Source organism: Cetorhinus maximus, chromosome 17, assembly GCF_964194155.1.
Source record: "Cetorhinus maximus chromosome 17, sCetMax3.hap1.1, whole genome shotgun sequence".
Classification (NCBI taxonomy): domain Eukaryota; kingdom Metazoa; phylum Chordata; class Chondrichthyes; order Lamniformes; family Cetorhinidae; genus Cetorhinus; species Cetorhinus maximus.
Genome location: NC_135895.1, coordinates 95,891,969 through 95,911,356, shown reverse-complemented (window position 1 = coordinate 95,911,356; position 19,388 = coordinate 95,891,969). Strand labels below are relative to the sequence as shown.

Sequence of the window (19,388 nt, the reverse complement as noted above, 5' to 3'; positions counted from 1 at the left end):
GCGGGTAGGAGCAGGAATTGGATCGAGAGCCCTAGGACACTGGGGACCCAAAGGAACAATTCTCAGCATAAAGTTAGCCCAGGCAAGGGCTTTGGTAACCAATCCAATGTGCAGAGGGAGAGGCATGGTCAGGGCTGGACATCTCAAATGGAACTCCCGAATGTTTTCTTTTCATAAAATTGCTTCCCAAGAAGGATGCTTCTTCCTTTCTTGCTAAACCTTTTTGTTCCCCTGAAAGCTTCTTAGCTTTGTACTATGCTCATGCTTCTCCAAGGTTGTTCCAACATTCAGCAAGGCCACAAGAATGACTGCTGCGAGAAATGTAAATGTCATATGGTTCTGGGGTGGAGGGGAACATGTTCTGAGATTCTATTAGATGCTCAGGGTTACATTAGTTTCCCACTGTAACTGAACTGTAACTCCCACTGGAACTCCAAGAAAAACGCTGGAAACTCAGTTGTGTCAGGCCGCCATCATTTCCAGAAGTTTCCTCGTTGCCTAGTACCTGTCCCTTACAAGTCAAATGATAGCACAGGATGGAGCCAGGGGTCAGGATCCCTATTCCAGGAGGTTCAGCAGTCTAGGCCCATCTGGGAACCAGCATAATCATGGTGGCCAGTTTGCCAAATAAGGTGAGGCATACCAGCCTCCACAAGAGCGGATATGGGCTCCACGAGTGGGGTACCAACCTGGCAAACAGTCTGAATCTCCAAAGATCCCTACACGTAAGTTTTAACAAAAAATTCAGGATTGCTCTCTTGCTCAGGAGGCTGACGGAACCATGGTCAGTGTTGGGCTGGTAGGGGGAGGGGGCGGTGGATCATGGGTGAAAAATGAGATCTCTGGCCTCGTGACTGAATTGGGTGCCAGAGTCAAGTTGTTTGTACCTGCTTGCCCCATGCTCGTTGGGTTTCCTTCTCTCATTGACCCTGCAAACAGGATCAGCACGGGAGGTCCCAGGGATCTGAGGGGGGATTGGGTGTGTGGGAGAGGGGTGCAACCCTGGTGAAACCACTGGAATCTGAAGAATTTTGGGACCATTTTAGGACAGTATTGAAGATAACCTACTCTGTACCTAACTGAGGTATGTTAGCTGTGGGACTACTTAATGTGTTGAAATTGGGAACTCTAGTGGGAGAGTGTTGCATTTCCTGCTTTCAATATTCCCTTGCCTTGAGGAGTACAAAAGTTTACCAACCAACAAAACCAGCTTGTCAAAAGACAATTCTTTCACATTCACAGATCCACAACAAATCACTGTCAATTTTAGGTAGAAACTATTTTGTGGCTCTCGTTTAGTGCCTAACTTTATAACTGATCATTTATTTGTAAATTACATTTGTAAGGGTTAATATTTATATTTTGTGTCACATTTTCTCCAGGTGAATGTCAGCAAGTATTCACAGCCATTAAAGGGAATTTCTCCAGCCCTCGATACCCAAACATTTACCCAAATAATATAAACTGTCATTGGACAGTCCAGCAACCTCTCGGTTACAGGGTCATAGTTCACTTAACTGATTTTGAGTTGGAGGACAGGGACAGCCTGAGTGATGCCTGTGACTACGACTTTCTGGCGATCTTTGATGGAGGTAGTGAGACTGACACATTGCTGGGGAAATGGTGCGGTCAGAACCCACCCCCTTCACTCCTGTCCAACGGGAACAGACTTTTATTTGTGCTGTCTGCTGACAGGAATACAGCTTCTCGTGGCTTCCATGTATCATACACTGGTGGTAAGTGGAGAGGTCATCATGGCAAGGAATCATTAACTGTGTGGAATCTCAGTGGGAATTTATCTATTGATATATCTGATGGACAAGTCATGGTGGGAATAACAGTTTCACTTAAGGACTTATAACTCTTCTGATGGTACAGCTCAGTGGTAGCACTCCCACCTCAGAATTAGAAGGCTGTGGGTTCAAGTCCCACTCCAGAGACTTTAGTATAAAATCTAGGCTGTGCAGCACTAATGAAGCATGTGAAAACCCATCATTTAATGGCTCAATTGTCTGTTGCTTCAATCTAACCATTGTCATCATCAACATTGATAACTTGGAGCTAATCCTTTGTAACCTAAACCTGACCTTATAAATTCCACCAGAATCCCATTGGAATGTCCCAAATCTTACAAACAGTAAAAATATAACGATAACAGATGGACAGAAGCAAAAAGGCCTTGTGAAAACTATGGAAAAATGTGTACAGAGATTAGCAATCCGAAATTCTGATGGTTTCAAATTTTCATATTCCTTTCTCACTATCTGTGGAGAATTGCCCATGTGTGTCTTGTACACAATAAGCAGGACAAATCCAACCCAGCCAATTACTGTCCAATCAGTCTACTCTCGATCATCAGTAAAGTGATGGAAGGGGAAAATTGGAACGATACAGAGAAGATTAGCATGGCCCCTGCGCTAGGATGACACGCAAACTCGTAAAGCGTTCCATATTTTAGACTTTCAAAAAAAAAAGTGCTGTCAAGCTGCACTTGCTTAGCAATAATCTACTCACTGACGCTCAGTTTGGGTTCTGTTAGGATCACTAAGCTCCTGACATCATTGCAGCCTTGGTTCAAATATGGACAAAAGAGCTGAACTCCGGAGCTGAGGTGAGAGTGACTGCCCTTGACATCAAGGCAGCATGTGACCAAGTGTGGCATCAAGGAGCCCTAGCAAAACTGGAGTCAATGAGAATTGGAGGAAACTCTCCACTGGTTGGAGTCATACCTAGCACAAAGGAAGATGGTTGTGGTTGTTAGAGGTCAATCATCTCAGTTCCAGGACATCATTGCAGGAGTTCCTCAGGGTAGTGTCCTAGTCCCAACCATCTTCAGTTGCTTTATCAATGACCTTCCTTCCATCATTAGATCAAAAGTAGGGATGTTTGCTGATGATTGCACAATGTTCAGCACCATTCGCGACTCCTCAGGTACTGAAGCAGTTCATGTCCAAATGCAGCAAGAGCTGGACAATATCCAGGCTTGGGCTGACAAGTGGCAAGTAACATTCGTGTCATACAAGTGCCAGGCAATGACCATCTCCAACAAGAGAGAATCTAATCATCACCCCTTGACATTCAATGGCATTATCATCACTGAAACCCCACTATCAATATCCTGGGGGTTACCATTGACCAGAAACTGAAGTGGACTAGCCATATAAATTCTGTGGCTACAAGAGCAGGTTAGAGGCTAGGAATCCTGTGGCGAGTAACTCACCTCCTGGATGAGTGCAGTTCCAACAACACTCAAGGAGCTTCACCTCATCCAGGACAAAGCAGCCCACTTGGTTATCACCCCTTCCACAAACATTCACTCCCTCCACCACCGACGCACAGCAACAGCAGTGTGTACCATCTGCAAGATGCACTGCAGGAACTCACCAAGGCTCCTTAGGCAGCACCTTCCAAACCCACGATCGCTACCATCTAGAAGGACAAGGGCAGCAGATACTTGGGAACACTACCGCCTGGAAGTTCCCCTCCAAGCCATTCACTATCCTGACTTGGAAATATATCACCATTCCTTCACTGTCGCTGGGTCAAAATCCTGGAACTCCCTCCCTAACAGCACTGTGGGTGTACCTGCACCACATGGACTGCAGCGGTTCAAGAAGGCAGCTCACCACCACCTTCTCAAGGGCAATTAGGGATGGGCAATATATACTGGCCTAGCCAGCGACGCCCACATCTCACAAACAAATTTTTTAAAAATCCAGAGTTATTTTTCATAGTATTCTATTGATCAATATTCTAAGGCTACAATGTTAAATAAGTTTTTTATAAAAAGTCAGTATTTTGTTTTCTGTCCAATTTTCTTCCTACAGATGCTGTGATAAAGTTCCACAAGCACAGGCCACCCTCCATTACTTTACATGAGTGGCTGCTCTTTGTGTGTGAACCTATAGAGTTGCGGTGGCAAGCTGTTCAACTATTGGGGCTATCGTAGCCAAGCTTGATTCTGCTTTTTCATTTACAGATATGCCCACATGTTTCCACTTTCCAGCACAGATAGCTAGGTGACAGAAAGGAGACGAAGCCCTGGATGATTATTCCCCTCCTTTGCCAAGGAGGGAGTGGAATGGGGGACGGTGGGGGTGGGGCCTTGGTTCAATTGTAGCTACCTACTGCTGTCCCAGCTGAAATAAACTAAGGAAACACAATCAGGGACTGAACCAGACACCTTCCTGGTCTTTGTAGCTCAGTACCACATTATTTAACAATGGAGTCACCTGGCTCAGTGACATACAAGACAAGGCATTGAACAATTGAACCACAAACCTAGTATTACACTGGTTTCACACACTGGGAAGTGTATTTACCCACTGAGTCATCAGGCCATGTAACAGCCAGTGTTCTGTGTAAATGATGCAGCCAGAGCGACTGAGTTTTTCTTCTTTGATTTGTTTCAGTCATTCCCATGAACATCAGCTGCACTAGAACAGATTTCCAGATTCAGATTGCTGTGCAGGCTGTTCCTTCACTCAGTCAAAGCAACATTTATCTAGGAAGACACGGCTGTACAGCCCAGGTATTTGGCTCAACATACAAGATAATCTCACGGTTTGATGCTTGTGGAACTAAGACCCAGGTAATTGACTGTCAGAGGTATCCTTTCTGTAGAATAATCTAATGGAACAATGAACTTAAAAGGCCACAAAAAATGTCCGTGTACTATGAAAAATTACATTGATCAGGGGATGAGTGCCGGTCGTACTGCCTGCAGTATAACTGCAACATTCATCTTTCTCCATACTGTCAAATAAAGTATGTTTTCTTTCAGAGATCTATACATTGGCCATGGGCTAGAACCGGAGAGTAATTGAGAGAGAGGAAAGGAGGTGAGAGGGAGGGAGGTGGAATTTGAAAATATCAGAAGGTAAGAAGATGATGAGCTGAGTTAGCATGTGGCCATTTCAAGTCTGAAGCTCACACTGACAGGTTGGAAATCTTCTCTGCTGGTTGGGTTAGTCTTTCATAAAATGAATTCAAGGAATTTCGAGCCCAGTTAAAAGTTGAGCATTGGTTCACACTTCAAACCGCCCAGAATTAGGCACAAATTTGGCAATCTTCTTCAAAGGTTGTAAGGGTGGTTGATGTGGAAAATGAAATTGTAAATATCACACTGGTGTGATAGGATGGTGTGATAGCTCTTTTCAGGTTTAGATTAAGGGTCAATGCTGAACCAGAATAGAAATTTACTGTGGATCTAGACTGGGAACTGCAGAATGCCAACATACCTATCCAAAAGCCAAGTCAGGAACTGTACAGACATTTAGGCCGGATCTGGAGGCTAAAGACGGTTGATGGATGTTCATGGGAACAAAATGGAAGTGGTCCTCCAAAACCACTTTGGCTGACCTAAAAATGATTGGGGGAATCATGAACTAACACCCCATCATCCCAGCTTTTGGTGTGAACAAGTGCTTTTTTGTAACTTTAATCTGACACATTTTTGTGTTGTTCGAAGTGAATGATATCCCAAAAAATGGAACATGTTCCCATTTAAGGAACCCTAAGTCAATATCAACCAATCCCAGGTTCATGACTCCCCCAATCATTTTGAGATCAGCCAGAGTGGCTTTTGAGGACCACTTCCATTTTGTTCCCATGAACATCCATTACCCATCTTTAGCCTCCAGATCTGACCTAAATGTTTGTATAGTTCCTGACTTAGCTTTCGGATAGGTTTTTTGGCATTCTACAGTTCCCAGCTTTGTCTCCTTCTTACCCATTTGGCCAAAACTAGAGTCTGATACCCCTACCCAGTAGGCCAAACCTAGCCTTGCAACTGTTCGTATCCTAACCTTGATTGGCCCCTGAGTGAGGTTTGTCAGTTATTTGTTTGATTGTGCACCATGTTTGGAAAATGCCCAATCTTAGCTGGGAAAAGACTGAATTTGTGAGGAACTCTTATTCAGAGATCATTCCACCTGCTATGTATGTCTGTCGTCAACCAATATCAGTGATGAATTGAAAGCATGGTCCAGAATATCCTAGCTTTTGGCTGAATGCATCACGGAAGCAGGAATTGAATTAGTCATTGCAAATTGATCTTTTTTTAAGTAAGGCAAATTGCAAATTTGTTTAATGTAGAGTATGTTGTGTGTGCAGTGAAAAGCTTCAAAGGCTGAATATCCTTTCTATTCTTACATTCTGATGGAGGCAAAAGGGTCACTGCCCCTTTTTGGGCTCTGTCTTTTGGAGTCAATGCACATGCAACAAGCATATGGAAACCAGGTGACTGTTTTGTTTTTGGCTTTGCAGAGAAGAAGGAACATCACCATCTTTGTGAATATTTTGTACATACACTTTTCTGATGGAACACGGGAAGACACCCAGGAATATGAGGTGCAGTGTGACCTCAAGACAAAAGCAGCTTCGTACAACATCATTACAGATATAGAACTGTACCAGCTCCAGCAGCAGGCTGTGAGTCTGGTGGATTCAAAATCTGAGGAGTCGAAGGTGGTGGATGGATCAGAGGTTTCCAAAATGCAAGATACCAGTGACATTGTCTTCATTGGCATTTGTGTTTTGGCAGGAATTCTCATGTTGATTGCTATCATAGGACTAGTCCTGTTGTAAAGGCATGAGGTGATTACATGTTTGTACTTGTAATGGTGTGTTAATCAATTTGGTAGAATGTCTTTAAGGGCAACCATTTTGAAAAGCAATTTTTAATCCCTTTTCAACAGGAAACTCTCAGAGCAGTCATAGATCCCAATTTCTGTGAAATTCTTCTGTTTTGTTCATTTTCTTACAATTCATAAAACCATACTAAGTAATCAAGGGGCAAAAGTGGGGAGGAAATAAATACAACAACTATCATTAGAGAAAAAGTACTAGGGAAACTAATGGGGCTAAAGGCCGATAAGTCCCCTGGAGCTGATAGGTTTCATCCTAGGATAATAAAGGAAGTAGCTACAGAGATAGTAGATACTAGTAGTAATCGTCCAAGAATCCTTAGATTCTGGAAAAGTCCCAGAGGATTGGAGAACGACCAATGTAACATCCTTATTCAAAAAGGGAGGGAGACAAAAAACAGATAACTATGGGCCAGTTAGCTTAACATCTGTCATTGGGAAAATGTTGGAGTCTAGTATAAAGGATGTAATAGCAGACTTAGAAATACATAATCTAATCAAGCAGAGTCAGCAAGGCTTCATGAAGGGGAAATCATGCCTAACAAATTTATTAGAATTCTTTGAGGAGGTAACAAGCAGGATAGATAAAGGGGAACCAGTAGACGTAATATATTTGGATTTCCAAAAGGCATTTGTTAAGGTACTGCACATGAGGCTACTTAATAAGATAAGAGCACATAGTGTTGGGGATAGTATATTAGCATGGATAGAGGATTGGCTAACTAATAGAAGACAGAGTTGGGATAAAGAGGGTATTTTCAGGATGGCAACCTGTAACTAGTGGAGTGCCACAGGGACCAGTGCTGGGGCCTCAATTATTTACAATATATACTAATGACTTAGATGAGGGAAGTGAATGTACTATTGCCACGTTTGCGGATGACAAAAAAAGATAGGAAGGCAAGTGGTGAGGATGACACAGGGAGTCTATAGAGGGATATAGACAGGTTAAGTGAGTGGGCAAAAACTTGGCAGATGGAATATAATGTGGGAAAATGTGAGGTTATGCACTTTGGCAGGAAGAATAGAAGAGCTGAATATTATTTAAATGGAGAAAGACTGCAGAAGGTTGCAGCACAGACTGATTTGGGAGTCCTTGTACATGAATCCCAAAAAGCTAACATACAAGTTCAACAGGTCATTGGGAAGGCAACTGGAATGTTGACCTTTATTTCAAAAGGAATGGAGTATGAAAATAGGGGAACAGAGAATACTGTAGCTCCGAAGAAGAGTCATATGGACTCGAAATGACAACTCTGTTTCTCTCTCCACAGATGCTGTCAAACCTGATGAGTTTTTCCAGCATTTTCTGTTTTTGCTTCAGTTTTCCAGCATCCGCAGTATTTTGCTTTTATAAAAATAGGGATGTCTTGCTAAAACTATACAAGGCTCTGGTTAGATCACACCTAGAATACTGTGAACAATTTTGGTCCCCTAATCTAAGATATACTGGCATTGGAGGCAGTCCAGAGAAGGTTCATTAGGTTGATCCTGGGCATGGAGAGATTTTCTTATGAGGAGAGGTTGAGTAGGTTGGGCCTGTACTCATTGGAATTTAGAAGAATGAGAGGCAACCTTATTGAAACATATAAGATTCTTAGGGGGCTTGACAGGATAGATGCTGAGAGGCTGTTTCCCCTTGTGGGAGAGTCTAGGACCAGAGGGCATAATCTCAGAGTAAGGGGGTGCCCATTTAAAACAGAGATGAGAAGGAATTTCTTCTCTCAGAGGGTAGTCAATCTGTGGAATTCTTTACCACAGAGGGTTATAGAGGCTGGGTCGTTAGGTATATTCAAGGCTGAGATAGACAGATTTTTAATCAGTCAGAGAATCAAGGGTTATGGGGAAAAGGCAGGTAAGTGGAGTTGAGGATTATCAGATCAGCCTTGATCACATTGATTGGCAGGGCAGACTCGATGGGGTGAATAGTCTACTTCTGCTCCTACGTCATATGGTCTTATAGTATTGTACAGCACACAATTGGAGACCATTCTGCCCATTAAGTCTGCTTCAGCTCTTTCAAAGCACAATCCAGTTAGTCCCATTCCCTGGTTCTTTCCCCATCGGCCTGCATTTTGTTTTGTTCAAGTATTTAGCAAATTCGCTTTTGAAAGCTACTCTGTTCCACCACCCTACCAAGCTGTGCAATTCCAAACCTTAATGACTCATTTTGTTCAAAAAAACATTTTTCATGTTGCCCCTGGTTCTTTTGCCAATCACCTTTAATCTGTACCCTTATTGACCCTTCTGCCATTGGAAAGTTTCTCCTTATTTGCTCTATTTAAACACTTAATGATTTTAAACACCTTTATCAAATCAAATTAGCCTGTTCTGCTCTAAGGAGAACAATTCAACAATCCCAGATTATTTCTTATTGAATTGAGTGTCTTTCATCTACAAATGGTACATGTGAGATCTTACTGCTTAAAGATTTGCTTGCCTGATGGCTGAGTAGGTATATGCTCTGTACTAGTCTGATACTGGACCATAGAAAGTAAGAATGTCTTGAGATTCATCTCTGGCCTAACTAATCCCTGCCAGGACAGCAAATAAGATGTTACAATTGGCCTTAGTCCATCATAACAGAAGTGGAAAATTCACTTGGTGTTTTCTACTTCTTGTTGCTAGTGAGTGAGCCACCCCTGCTGGGAATTGCATGTGTGTGGGTATCAGTTGAGGGCGGAACCTGGCTTGATGGTGATGCTCAACGTGGTTGCATTGATTGTTGGCAATCACTGTCAAAGTTTAAATGAAGAATGGCCATTTAAGTGAGCTATGAGGGGGCTACAAGCTCTTCTAGAATCATATTTCAACACAGGCCACTGCAGAGGAAGAGTGAAAGGAAGAAACGCTGGATGCAGCCTCTCTTAAACTTACCAGTGGCATACATAGACCATAAAAAAGATTGCAGTGAAGTCTTTTTTTCTTGAACAGCACTGCCTTCATACAAATATTTCAGGCATAACTTTTACAATCTCTTGTTCCCCGTGAGACCAACACAATCAATGAGACCATGAGCCAAAGTTAGAAGTATAACATCAGGAGCATAGAAGCACAGAATTAATCCTTTAACATGGTCATAAAAAGTTGTTCTTTTTTATTTCAGATATTAAATTGGTTAATAGGATTAACTTAATATCTGCATTGCAAACACACCAAGAGAGATTTAGTACAGGTGCAAGAATTATTTGTACATGGATAATACTGGCTAGAAAATATACCCTCTCTAAATCATATATAAATCATAGTAGACTGCAGCCAATTCATTATGCTAATACCCTTCACCTTGTATGTCTGTTATACTGAGGGAAAGTTGACCAAGAATCTTTTGTATTAAATCTTGTTATTCGCATTCACTAGCTTGAAAGCATCTTGTTGCAGAGTTATAATCACAGCTATGGTGCACAGATGGAAATATTGTTTCTGATAGAGGGGCCACAAACTCTCTTTCTGGCCTTCACAACGTCAGATATGTTTTTGTTTTTATGCCGTACAGTCTTAGCTTCTCAGTTTAACTCTGCATGTGTTATATTATAAAGGAATGAAATTTATAATTTCTTACTGGTGACTCTTTGCAATAGTTCGATTATTTACAAATGTGTCTTTACTTGCTTGGATAAGATTCTCTGGATAAACATTAGCTAACTTTTGTGAAATTTGTGGAAGTATTCAGTGCAAAAACGCCAACACTGTCTGGCTCCTCTAGGATAGGTATTCTCAATGAAACACCCAGCCATTCTATAGCCAAGGGACAAGGATAAAATGGGAATGTAACCTCAATTCAGCTAACAAAAAGACCCTTAAAATGCTTTTATGCAATTATAAGGAATATTAGAAATATATTTTCTTGGAATTACAGTTCTATGCATCTTTAGAGAATTTAAACATCAGGTATTTCAGAAATGTGTCTGAACATTGATGGACAAAAACAACTGACGAGAAAATAGAGATAAGTATCACAGCATAATTAAAGGTAATAAAAGTAACTATTAGAATAGCTAAGGGATTAATGGGAAAGAAAATCGTTGATAATTGCAGGAATAATGGCAAAGGCTTTTTTTAGTGAATTTACAGTCGGCAGACCATTAAGGACTTCTTAGGATCACTGAGAGATTCTTCAGGACAGATTGAAGTAGAATCTCAGGCTTGACAGAGACGTTCAATGATTACTTTGCAGCAGTCTATACTGCACATTGTCCAACCACAGTACTAGATGTGGCTTGCACTATAAACTGGAAAATTGGGAATATTACAAGAGGAAGATGGCTTAAACAAAATAAAGTACATTAAACACCACGATGTGGTACCAGATTTGCAAGCCCCTTGTCCTTACCTTTAACAGCTTGTTGGAGCCTGGGATTGTGCCCTTATATTGAAAAGATGCTCATGTGGTGCCAATTTTCATCAACGATGATAAGTCAGATAAAGGAACTCCAGGCTCATGAACCTGACAGGGATTAGGAGTTCTATTGCATTCCCATAGGCAGAACATTGTGGTTAATGGCTATGGTTCTACTTGGAGATTGGTTTTTAGTGGTGTCCCACAGGAACCAGTCTTGGGGCCATTGCTTTTTACTATTTTTATGAATACTCTACATGTACATGTTGTGGGGATGGTCCACAAGCTTGCAGATGACACTACAATTTGTGTGGATGTCAGGACTGTACAGTAGAACAAATTTAAATGTTAGGTGATTGGACCAAACTCTGGCAAATGTCCTTTAATTTAGATAAGCAGGTGGTGGTGTAGTGGTATTGTCATAAGACTGGTAATCTGGAAACCCAGGGGTAATACCCTGGGGACCCAGGTTTGAATGCCACCAGGGCAGATGGTGGAATTTGAATCTAATAACTATCTGGAATTAAAAATCTAATGATGACTGTGAAACCATTGTTGATTGTCATGAAAACCCATCTGGTTCACTAACTTCCTTTAGGGAAGGAAATCTGCTGTCCATCCTTACCTGTGTGTGACTCCAGACCCACAGCAATGTGGTTGACTTGTAAATGCCCTCTGAACAAAGGCAATTGGGGATGGGCAATAAATGCTGGCTGAGCCAGTGACGCCTGCATCCCATGAACGAATAAAAGAAAATAATGCATATGAGCAGGGTAAATATGAAGTGTGATTACACAATATGTGATACCTAATTATAATTAGTTGGCAATGGCCAATACTGAGAAGCTGTAACCGAAGCAAATAAGATATTTGGTTGTCTAAATAGAACTATTTAATATATAACAAACTTTCTTTTCCCTGGCTAGACTGCATTTTTTACAATATTGCTATATGGAAGCTTTGGAAAAGTCCAAAGAAGGTCATTAGAATTATCCCGTTTTAACAATCATAGATAGTCAGAAAGATTTAAAACGTTAGGTATAATCTCTTTAGAAATGTTTTTTGGGATGATTTGAAAGAGGTATACAAAATTATTAAATGGCTTGATTGTGTTCCTTTTGAGCCACTATTTCAACTAAATAAGTTGGAGAAGACCAGAGGTCATGCATATAAGTTATGTAAGGGAAGGGCTAGAGTAAATATTAGATGGTGCTTCATCTCCCAGAGAATCGTAGACATATGAAACAAGTTATAAGCTTACGTGATGATGAGCACACATTTTCTGCGTGCTTTTAAGAAACCATTTATCCAATTCCAAATTCAGAGGCAGATTACATCATAAAAGGTAGGTAAAATATCAAGCACCTATGGACCAAACAGGACCTCCTCCTATTCTGTAATGGCTGTGACTCAATGACTATCTGGTCTCCTGAACTTGTTTGATCACCTAAGAGAGTTGAGAGAGAAATTTCCTAAATTTTCTTTTTTTCTGATTGACCTTGAGTTTTTAATCCCTTTTTTTTGCCTCTCCCAGAAGATTACATGACTGATGATGAGCAGGTGGGTATGTGTGCTGGTGGGTATGGGTGCCTAATCATGATGCTCCAGGCATCAGGTGGGGTTCGCTCAATGGACTAGCTGGTCTTTTCCACCCTGTCGATGTTATATGTTTGTATGTTTACATTTCTCTTCAGTGTGCAGCTTCAGTGAGGTGCCAGGTAACAGTGTTACTGTTACTGCAACTGTGCAAAGTTGATGTGCGCTGCAGCAAAGCAATAACAGTGTGGAGTGAAGGAGCCTGCAATCAGCAACATTTGTTTCATGGCTTTTATGTGAAACTATTTTGCCCAATATTTCATTGAATTTCACACAGACATTATACATAAGATTTACAGGTTCGCCCAGTAACTTGGTTGGTGTTCTACCCTATGTGTTACTGAGCAATATAGATTGGGCTTGACCCTGCTGAGCTGTCTAATCTTGGGAAGGGTGATGCAGTCAGAAGATGGTGATAATGTCTAGTACAGAGACCAGGTCCTGGTTATAGAGAAAGATGTGTTTAACAATAGGGGCATGAATAACATCATTGGCAACAAAATGCCTCAGTGCTTTAATTGAACTCAGGATATTTATTTTGGCATTACCATTACACCTCCTGACACATCAAAACAAGGCTAACACTGTCTGATAAACTTTAACTCCATTACTTGCCTTTTAACCTTGTCTAACGTCTGCGGGCATTATACTCCAGTCATTGCATATCAGCATATCCTTCAACTTACCAGAACCGATGCTGTAGGACATATAAAACAATGTGAAGGAGCTTAAATCCTCTCCATAATGAAACATTTTAATTTGACTCTATTTATTTATTTTCTTTCATAAGCCTCAAACTTATGCTGGGGTACACTTACACAGGCAGCCTTCTGGTATTCTTCCTGCATGTACCATCCTAGACTGAAACAAAAATACCTGGAAAAACTCAGCAGGTCTGACTGAAATTGTTATCCAGTGACCCCTGCTGGAGAATGTGTGTGTAAGTAGTATAGCAACATAACAAATTTCTAAGGAAACACAAAGAGGACTCCCCTCCCCACTAGCCTCTCCCCCCACGAAAAAAACAGCATGCCTGGTATTTAGATACAGTTCATAGTCATAGCAATAACCAGGCCATTTGGCCCCTCAAGTCTGTTCTGCCATTCAATGAGAGTGCAGCTGATCTGCAGCCTAACTGCACAGACCTGTATTCCTCCCGTTGTCCCATATCCCTTAATACTTTTGATCAATAAAATCATCAATCCCAGATTTAAAATTAATAACTAACCCAGCATCAATGCCATTTGCAGAAGAAAGTTCCAAACTTCTACCACCCTTTGTATGTCGAAATGTTTCCTAATTTCACTCTTGAAAAGCCCAGCTCTAAGTTTTAGGCTATATCCCAGTACTAGACTCCTCAACCAGCAGAAATAGTCTTTCCCTATCTACCCTATTGGTTCCCCTTTATATTTTGAAAAATTTGATCACTCCTAACCTACTAAATTCCATGGAATACAACCCTAGTTTGGTTAATCTATCCTCATAATTTAGCTCTTTGGTGTCCAGATATCATTCCAGTAAAATCTACCTGTATTCCCTCCAAGACTAATATATCCTTCCTAAGGTATGGTGCCCAACACTGAACACACTACTCCGGGTGTCTAACCAGTTTTTTGTATAGCTGCAGTGTGACTTCTACCTCCTTATATTCTAGTCCTCTAGATATATTCCATTTCTTCTTTTGATTATTTTTTGTACCTGCCTGTGACATTTTAATGATTTACACACACAGACCCCAAAGTCTCTTTGGACCTCCCACTGCCTCTAGCTTTTCATCATTTAGAAAGTACTCTGATATATCCCTTTTTAGATCCAAACTGGATGACCTCACACTTGCTCATATTGATATCCATTTGCCATGGTTTTTCCCATTCACCTAGTCTATTAATATCCCTTTGTACTTTTATTTTCAGCACCAGCAGCTCTCAGTACTTTGTCCAAGTGGCCATTCTTCACATCTAAATCAAAGTATTAACAAGTTATTTGACCTGATGGTCACACGTACTTTCCGGCAGGAATCACTAGATAGTGATCAAGAACAAGAGTCCTGGCCAGTTTTGGCTTACATAGTCCATGGATGCTGACCAATTCAGCATGGACCAGGAAACTACTTGGTCTATGTAACACGGTTTCATACAAAGCAGACCATGTACCCATTGACGAAGAAAGTGGAGAGATGTTTTAAATTATCAACTGGGAAATGCTCTGTATTCAATGGACTTCTCTGGGTAACCACCTTTTCTGAAAATTGGTGATCCTTATAGTTATTTTCCAGTGTTCTATGGCTGCGAGATCTCTGGTAGTATACTCCAGTCATTATAAAACAGCATAATTTAATTACTTTTCTCTCCTGCAAAATTTACACAATAAGCTATGCTGTTCAGTTTACCTAATTGTAGACAGGGCATCATTGGACTTGAACTAAATGAGTAAGCTAAGATATTGTTAGTATCAGAAATCCAAGTTATAAGGAAAGATTAAGGACGTTGGGTTTGTTTTGAGCCAATGGAATTGAATTTTTCATGTATGTGACAAAGTTGCTACAGGCAAATCATTCATTTTGAGGAAAAAAAATCCAAATACCAAGGTACATGTTAAATCTTTCTTTTCCTCTCTGCAGATGCGACTTAACCTGCCAAATGTTTAAAGCATTCTGTATTTTATTTCAGTTTTCCAATATCTGCAGTTTTTTTTTGTAGTTAAACATTGGGAAGTTACAAGTCAGAGAGGAAGTCAGATAAACCTATTTTTTAATATAACAAGTGTTATTGGCTCATTCAGATTAACCAAAACTGAGTTGTTTGGCCAAAATGACCCTGGTCATTATTTTTTAAAAATCTCTCTGGTGACCAAAAACCAATCTTCCTCCATAAGCCTTGATAGTGAGTGTAGACACTTCATTTGACTTGGCGGAGGGGGTGTGTTGGGATGGGGTGGGGAAGGGGAAAACAGGAGGACAAATCAATGTTGGATGAGAGCAGGATTTTCTAGTAGAGATCTCTGTGGGCAACTTGATTTTCCCACTCTGTAGCTAATGCACAAGGACCCAGTTGCAGCACTCCTAACTGCCACTACCCTAGTTGAAATTAGAAGCTGTTAATGAAACAGCTCCCTGCACTGAAGGGAATACTTCAAATTGAGATCTTGGTGGAGAGAGGTGGGAAGTGTATTATACTGAAAGCAGTCTACTTTGCAAGTTATTTTTGAAATTAATTATTTGTGCAATGCAATATTGAACCTATGTTGCACCACTCAATCGCACAACTTATTGGAGAGCTAGTGCACTCTACACTAGCATCAATTGTTCTATCAGACATTGCATTCTTTGCTACCATTGTGTCCTACCAATGCCTGAAACTCAGTTAGTATTAATTAAGAAGTATTTTACACAGATATTATGACAAGATGTAATAGATTTGCACATTTTATAGGTAGCAATCTGATAATTGGCCACACATGCATCAGCGCCATGTACACCACAGAACGGCATCCAAGACTGAATTAAGCAAAGTAAGAGTATTTATGGTGTATAAAATGGAGGAGGAAGAAGAAATAAACAGAAATTGGTATCAACATGTATGGTTATTAAGAGCTATTATACTGTGAAATGATGAAGCAGAATTTACAAAATGAAGTCTATGTGAATAGTGTTGATAAACCAAATACTATGTCACTTACAAAATGTTTGTAATTCAGCATTCATGGAACATAATTTAAATGATTACATTCAATGATTACAATTTGCCTTAGTACATACTTCAAAATTAAATTTTAGCATCAACTATTTTATATTGGTCAGACTGAAAGTATTTGTGCTCCACGATAATTTGCGTGATTTGTTACTTTAAACATACACTTCTGCAGTAAGCTTTGAGCACACAGTCTAATCACAAGTACTGTATATGTAGTTAACTGCTAAAATAGCTGAAGTGTGTGATAATGAAAATGGATATTACATTGGAGCTCACATATCCCTTTTATACCCCCTTTAAGTTTTCTTTGCGTTTTTCTCCAAATACTGTTTTTTTGATAGTAAAAATAGAAACAAAACATTCCCAGAAAACTAGGTTTTTAAATTGGCAAATTTTTTTTATATATAGGTTCCTACAAAAATACTTTGTTAAAATATTTACTACCTACCAACAATTAAAACAAACATGACATTTATCTACTCCCATTCTCTGCATACTTCTTTCACCACGACAACTAAACAGCATGCTGTGATGTTGTTGTTGTTTTCTAAATGCTAGAAGTGAAATGAGCTTCTGTGACAGATTTGTAGGTACACGCATCATCTGCTATTTGGTACAAAACCAAGGACCCAAGTCTCAAATAAATTAGTTGATCTCAGCTGGGGCTGAGACAGGCACCAACTGATGAGGCCCCCAGTGGTCAAATAGCTTACCTGTCTCATGTATAAAGAATTGCCACTTGAATGAGAATCCATAAGGGTAAGTAACAGCATATCAGCATGAGTTAACATATTCAGGGAAGAGGAGCAAACTAAAGTGGAAAGAAAATTAGTAATAGTAAATGTTCGGAAGTGGTCGGGGGAGAAAACCATGTTTCATTACAGAGCCACATCAGCATCAACAAAATAATACAGAATCATAATTGACATATTGTTAGAATATTTTAGTGGTTTAAATAGTCAAATATCACAGCAAGCTTTGAATTAACATTTTAGGCAGAGAGCAATATGAAAAGTGATGCGGATTGAACCTTGGTGTTTGTGAACAATGGCAGTTTAAAGGCAGAGAATGCTAAAGTTCTCTTAGTTGTCGAAGTTAATAGATGACCCTTACTTAAATAAGAAAGCTGGTTGCTAGGAAACCTACATACCCAAGATAGGAAACTGTTCTTGCTTATAGGACCTGACAACCACAAAATAACTAGTGTTTTGATAAGTCATATGCATTCCTGAGTAGTATATACTGTGTCTCAAGCCAAGAATTGGAGACACATCAGCAGTCAGCCAGATCAGAGCCAGAATGATGGGAGAATTTATGATGAGATGCATGCACATCCAGCCTAAAGCAGCTGAACGGTATAAATGTAGAGTTTTCCCCTTTTGAAAGTTAGAATTCTCAGGACAGTCAGAAGTTCACAGCCACAAGAGCTGGAACTGATCACTTTGAGCCCAAGGAGCAGGTCATTTGGCTGTCATTTAATAGAATACTGTAGAACAGCTGTATTATGATAATACTGTTGCGTCAATATATATTAAAGTTTGTTGTTTGAAACCACTCGAACCAGAGCCATGTGGAATTTACTGTTGCAGGATTAAACTCTCTGTTGCAATAGTAAGCATGGTAGAATTTAAGGTCTTTCATATAATTTGATATTTTAGCAACTGGCCATTAATTTGTTGTGGCATATCACCCACATATTGTAAAATCCAGCTGATGAAGAGAAAGTGGGTTCTATAATAGATGGGTGATCTGCTCCACCAATGTTGATAGAACAAGAAGATTTTAACTGCCCTAAAACAAACGCAGTATCCAGCCTGCCTCCAAATTGAATTTCCACAGTACTGCAGTCCTCTTGCTAATGTTCCAAAAATGAAGCTGGAGAAAAGCAATTGTGTCATTGTGCTCAACATGTGGCAAAGCAGGAGAGGGCAAAAAACAAACCCAGCATCAAATCCTTCATCAGATTTTCTGGTAAACTAGTGAGCTTTAATGTTTCCTCTTTCCTCATCTTTTCTGATCCAGTTTATCCTGGAACAGAATTTGTCTCAAGCAGTCTCCTAGTTAATAATAAAGCCACTGTAAAATATCACTAGTTAACTTGTAATGAAAAAAAAATCAAAATTTTAATGAGTTTAAACAAAGTCAAAAAGTGAGTCTTATTGCATCTTTAGCATCCAAAAGATATAATACTTACTAGCAAGGTTGGATAACTGTTGCCTTCAAGTTCCCCACCAGCCTGATTTGGATATGTAAATCACCATTGCTCTTGGCACTGGGTCAAAACCCTGGAATTCCCTACCCAGTGCCATTGTGGGAACACCATCACAAGGACCAGCAGTTCAGCAAGGCCACCCCAACTCTCTCAGAGCAACTAGAAATGGACAGCAAATGTAGCCTGCTAGCATTGCCTGAAAATAAATCGGTTCATGAAGCAATTACATTTCAGAGAAAATGGATTGAGGGGTAAATTAGGTAGTTGGGATAATTCTGAGAGAACATGATAAGCTTTTTGGAACTAATGACCTTTTCCTCTTCTCGCTTTCCCTAAAAATAAATGGATGTGGTGCCACAGACAGTTGTCAGCCTTCTGCACACCAATGTGTGGAGGACATTGCAGCTCAGTCCAATCCTGTCCTTATCCAGCATTGAATATATATATACACTTTTCAGCCAGGGGTTCAGAAAAAGGGGGTGAAATCATGGGTAATGTTTTCCTTCCTTAACCCAAGGGTTCCATAGTCAATTGTACCACTTTAACCAGAGATCCCAGCTAAGGTCAACAAATGTAGGACAATCTAGTAATCAAAAACTTAAACCTAACTAATCTGCATGCCTAAGGAACCATGATTATAAGTCTGCAGCATCAGGAGCAGCCTGATTCTTATCTTCTTAATGATGTGACAGAACAAGTTGTCAAATGCACCAAATTGTTGAAAAATACATTCAAGTTACAATGAAGCAGTTTCTTCTGCCCAACGAATTATCATTGACCCAAAAAGATTCCCTCAGGAGACTCCAGAAGAATAAGTTTTACATTCGTTGTCAACCTTATGTCATCATGCAATTATGGACAGTGAATCACAACCAAAACAAAAGAATTCTCCGGCACCTCTG

The 19,388-nt window shown here is 40.2% G+C and overlaps 1 protein-coding gene and 1 non-coding gene across 2 annotated transcripts in view; both read left to right on the top strand.

Annotated features, from left to right (window-relative positions):
* The window catches only part of cdcp2 (CUB domain containing protein 2), a 38,699-nt gene extending 31,707 nt beyond the window's left edge, over window positions 1-6,992 (top strand). The window contains exons 4-6 of the mRNA XM_078561793.1: window positions 1,383-1,736; window positions 4,413-4,591; window positions 6,268-6,992. Of these exons, the coding sequence (XP_078417919.1) occupies window positions 1,383-1,736; window positions 4,413-4,591; window positions 6,268-6,588 (854 nt within the window). The 3' untranslated portion in view covers window positions 6,589-6,992. The remainder of the gene's footprint in view (window positions 1-1,382; window positions 1,737-4,412; window positions 4,592-6,267) is intronic.
* LOC144692851 (U6 spliceosomal RNA) lies at window positions 2,354-2,457 on the top strand. The gene has a single exon (XR_013579408.1). It is a non-coding gene; the product is annotated as a U6 spliceosomal RNA (small nuclear RNA).
* Window positions 6,993-19,388: the final 12,396 nt, after the last annotated feature.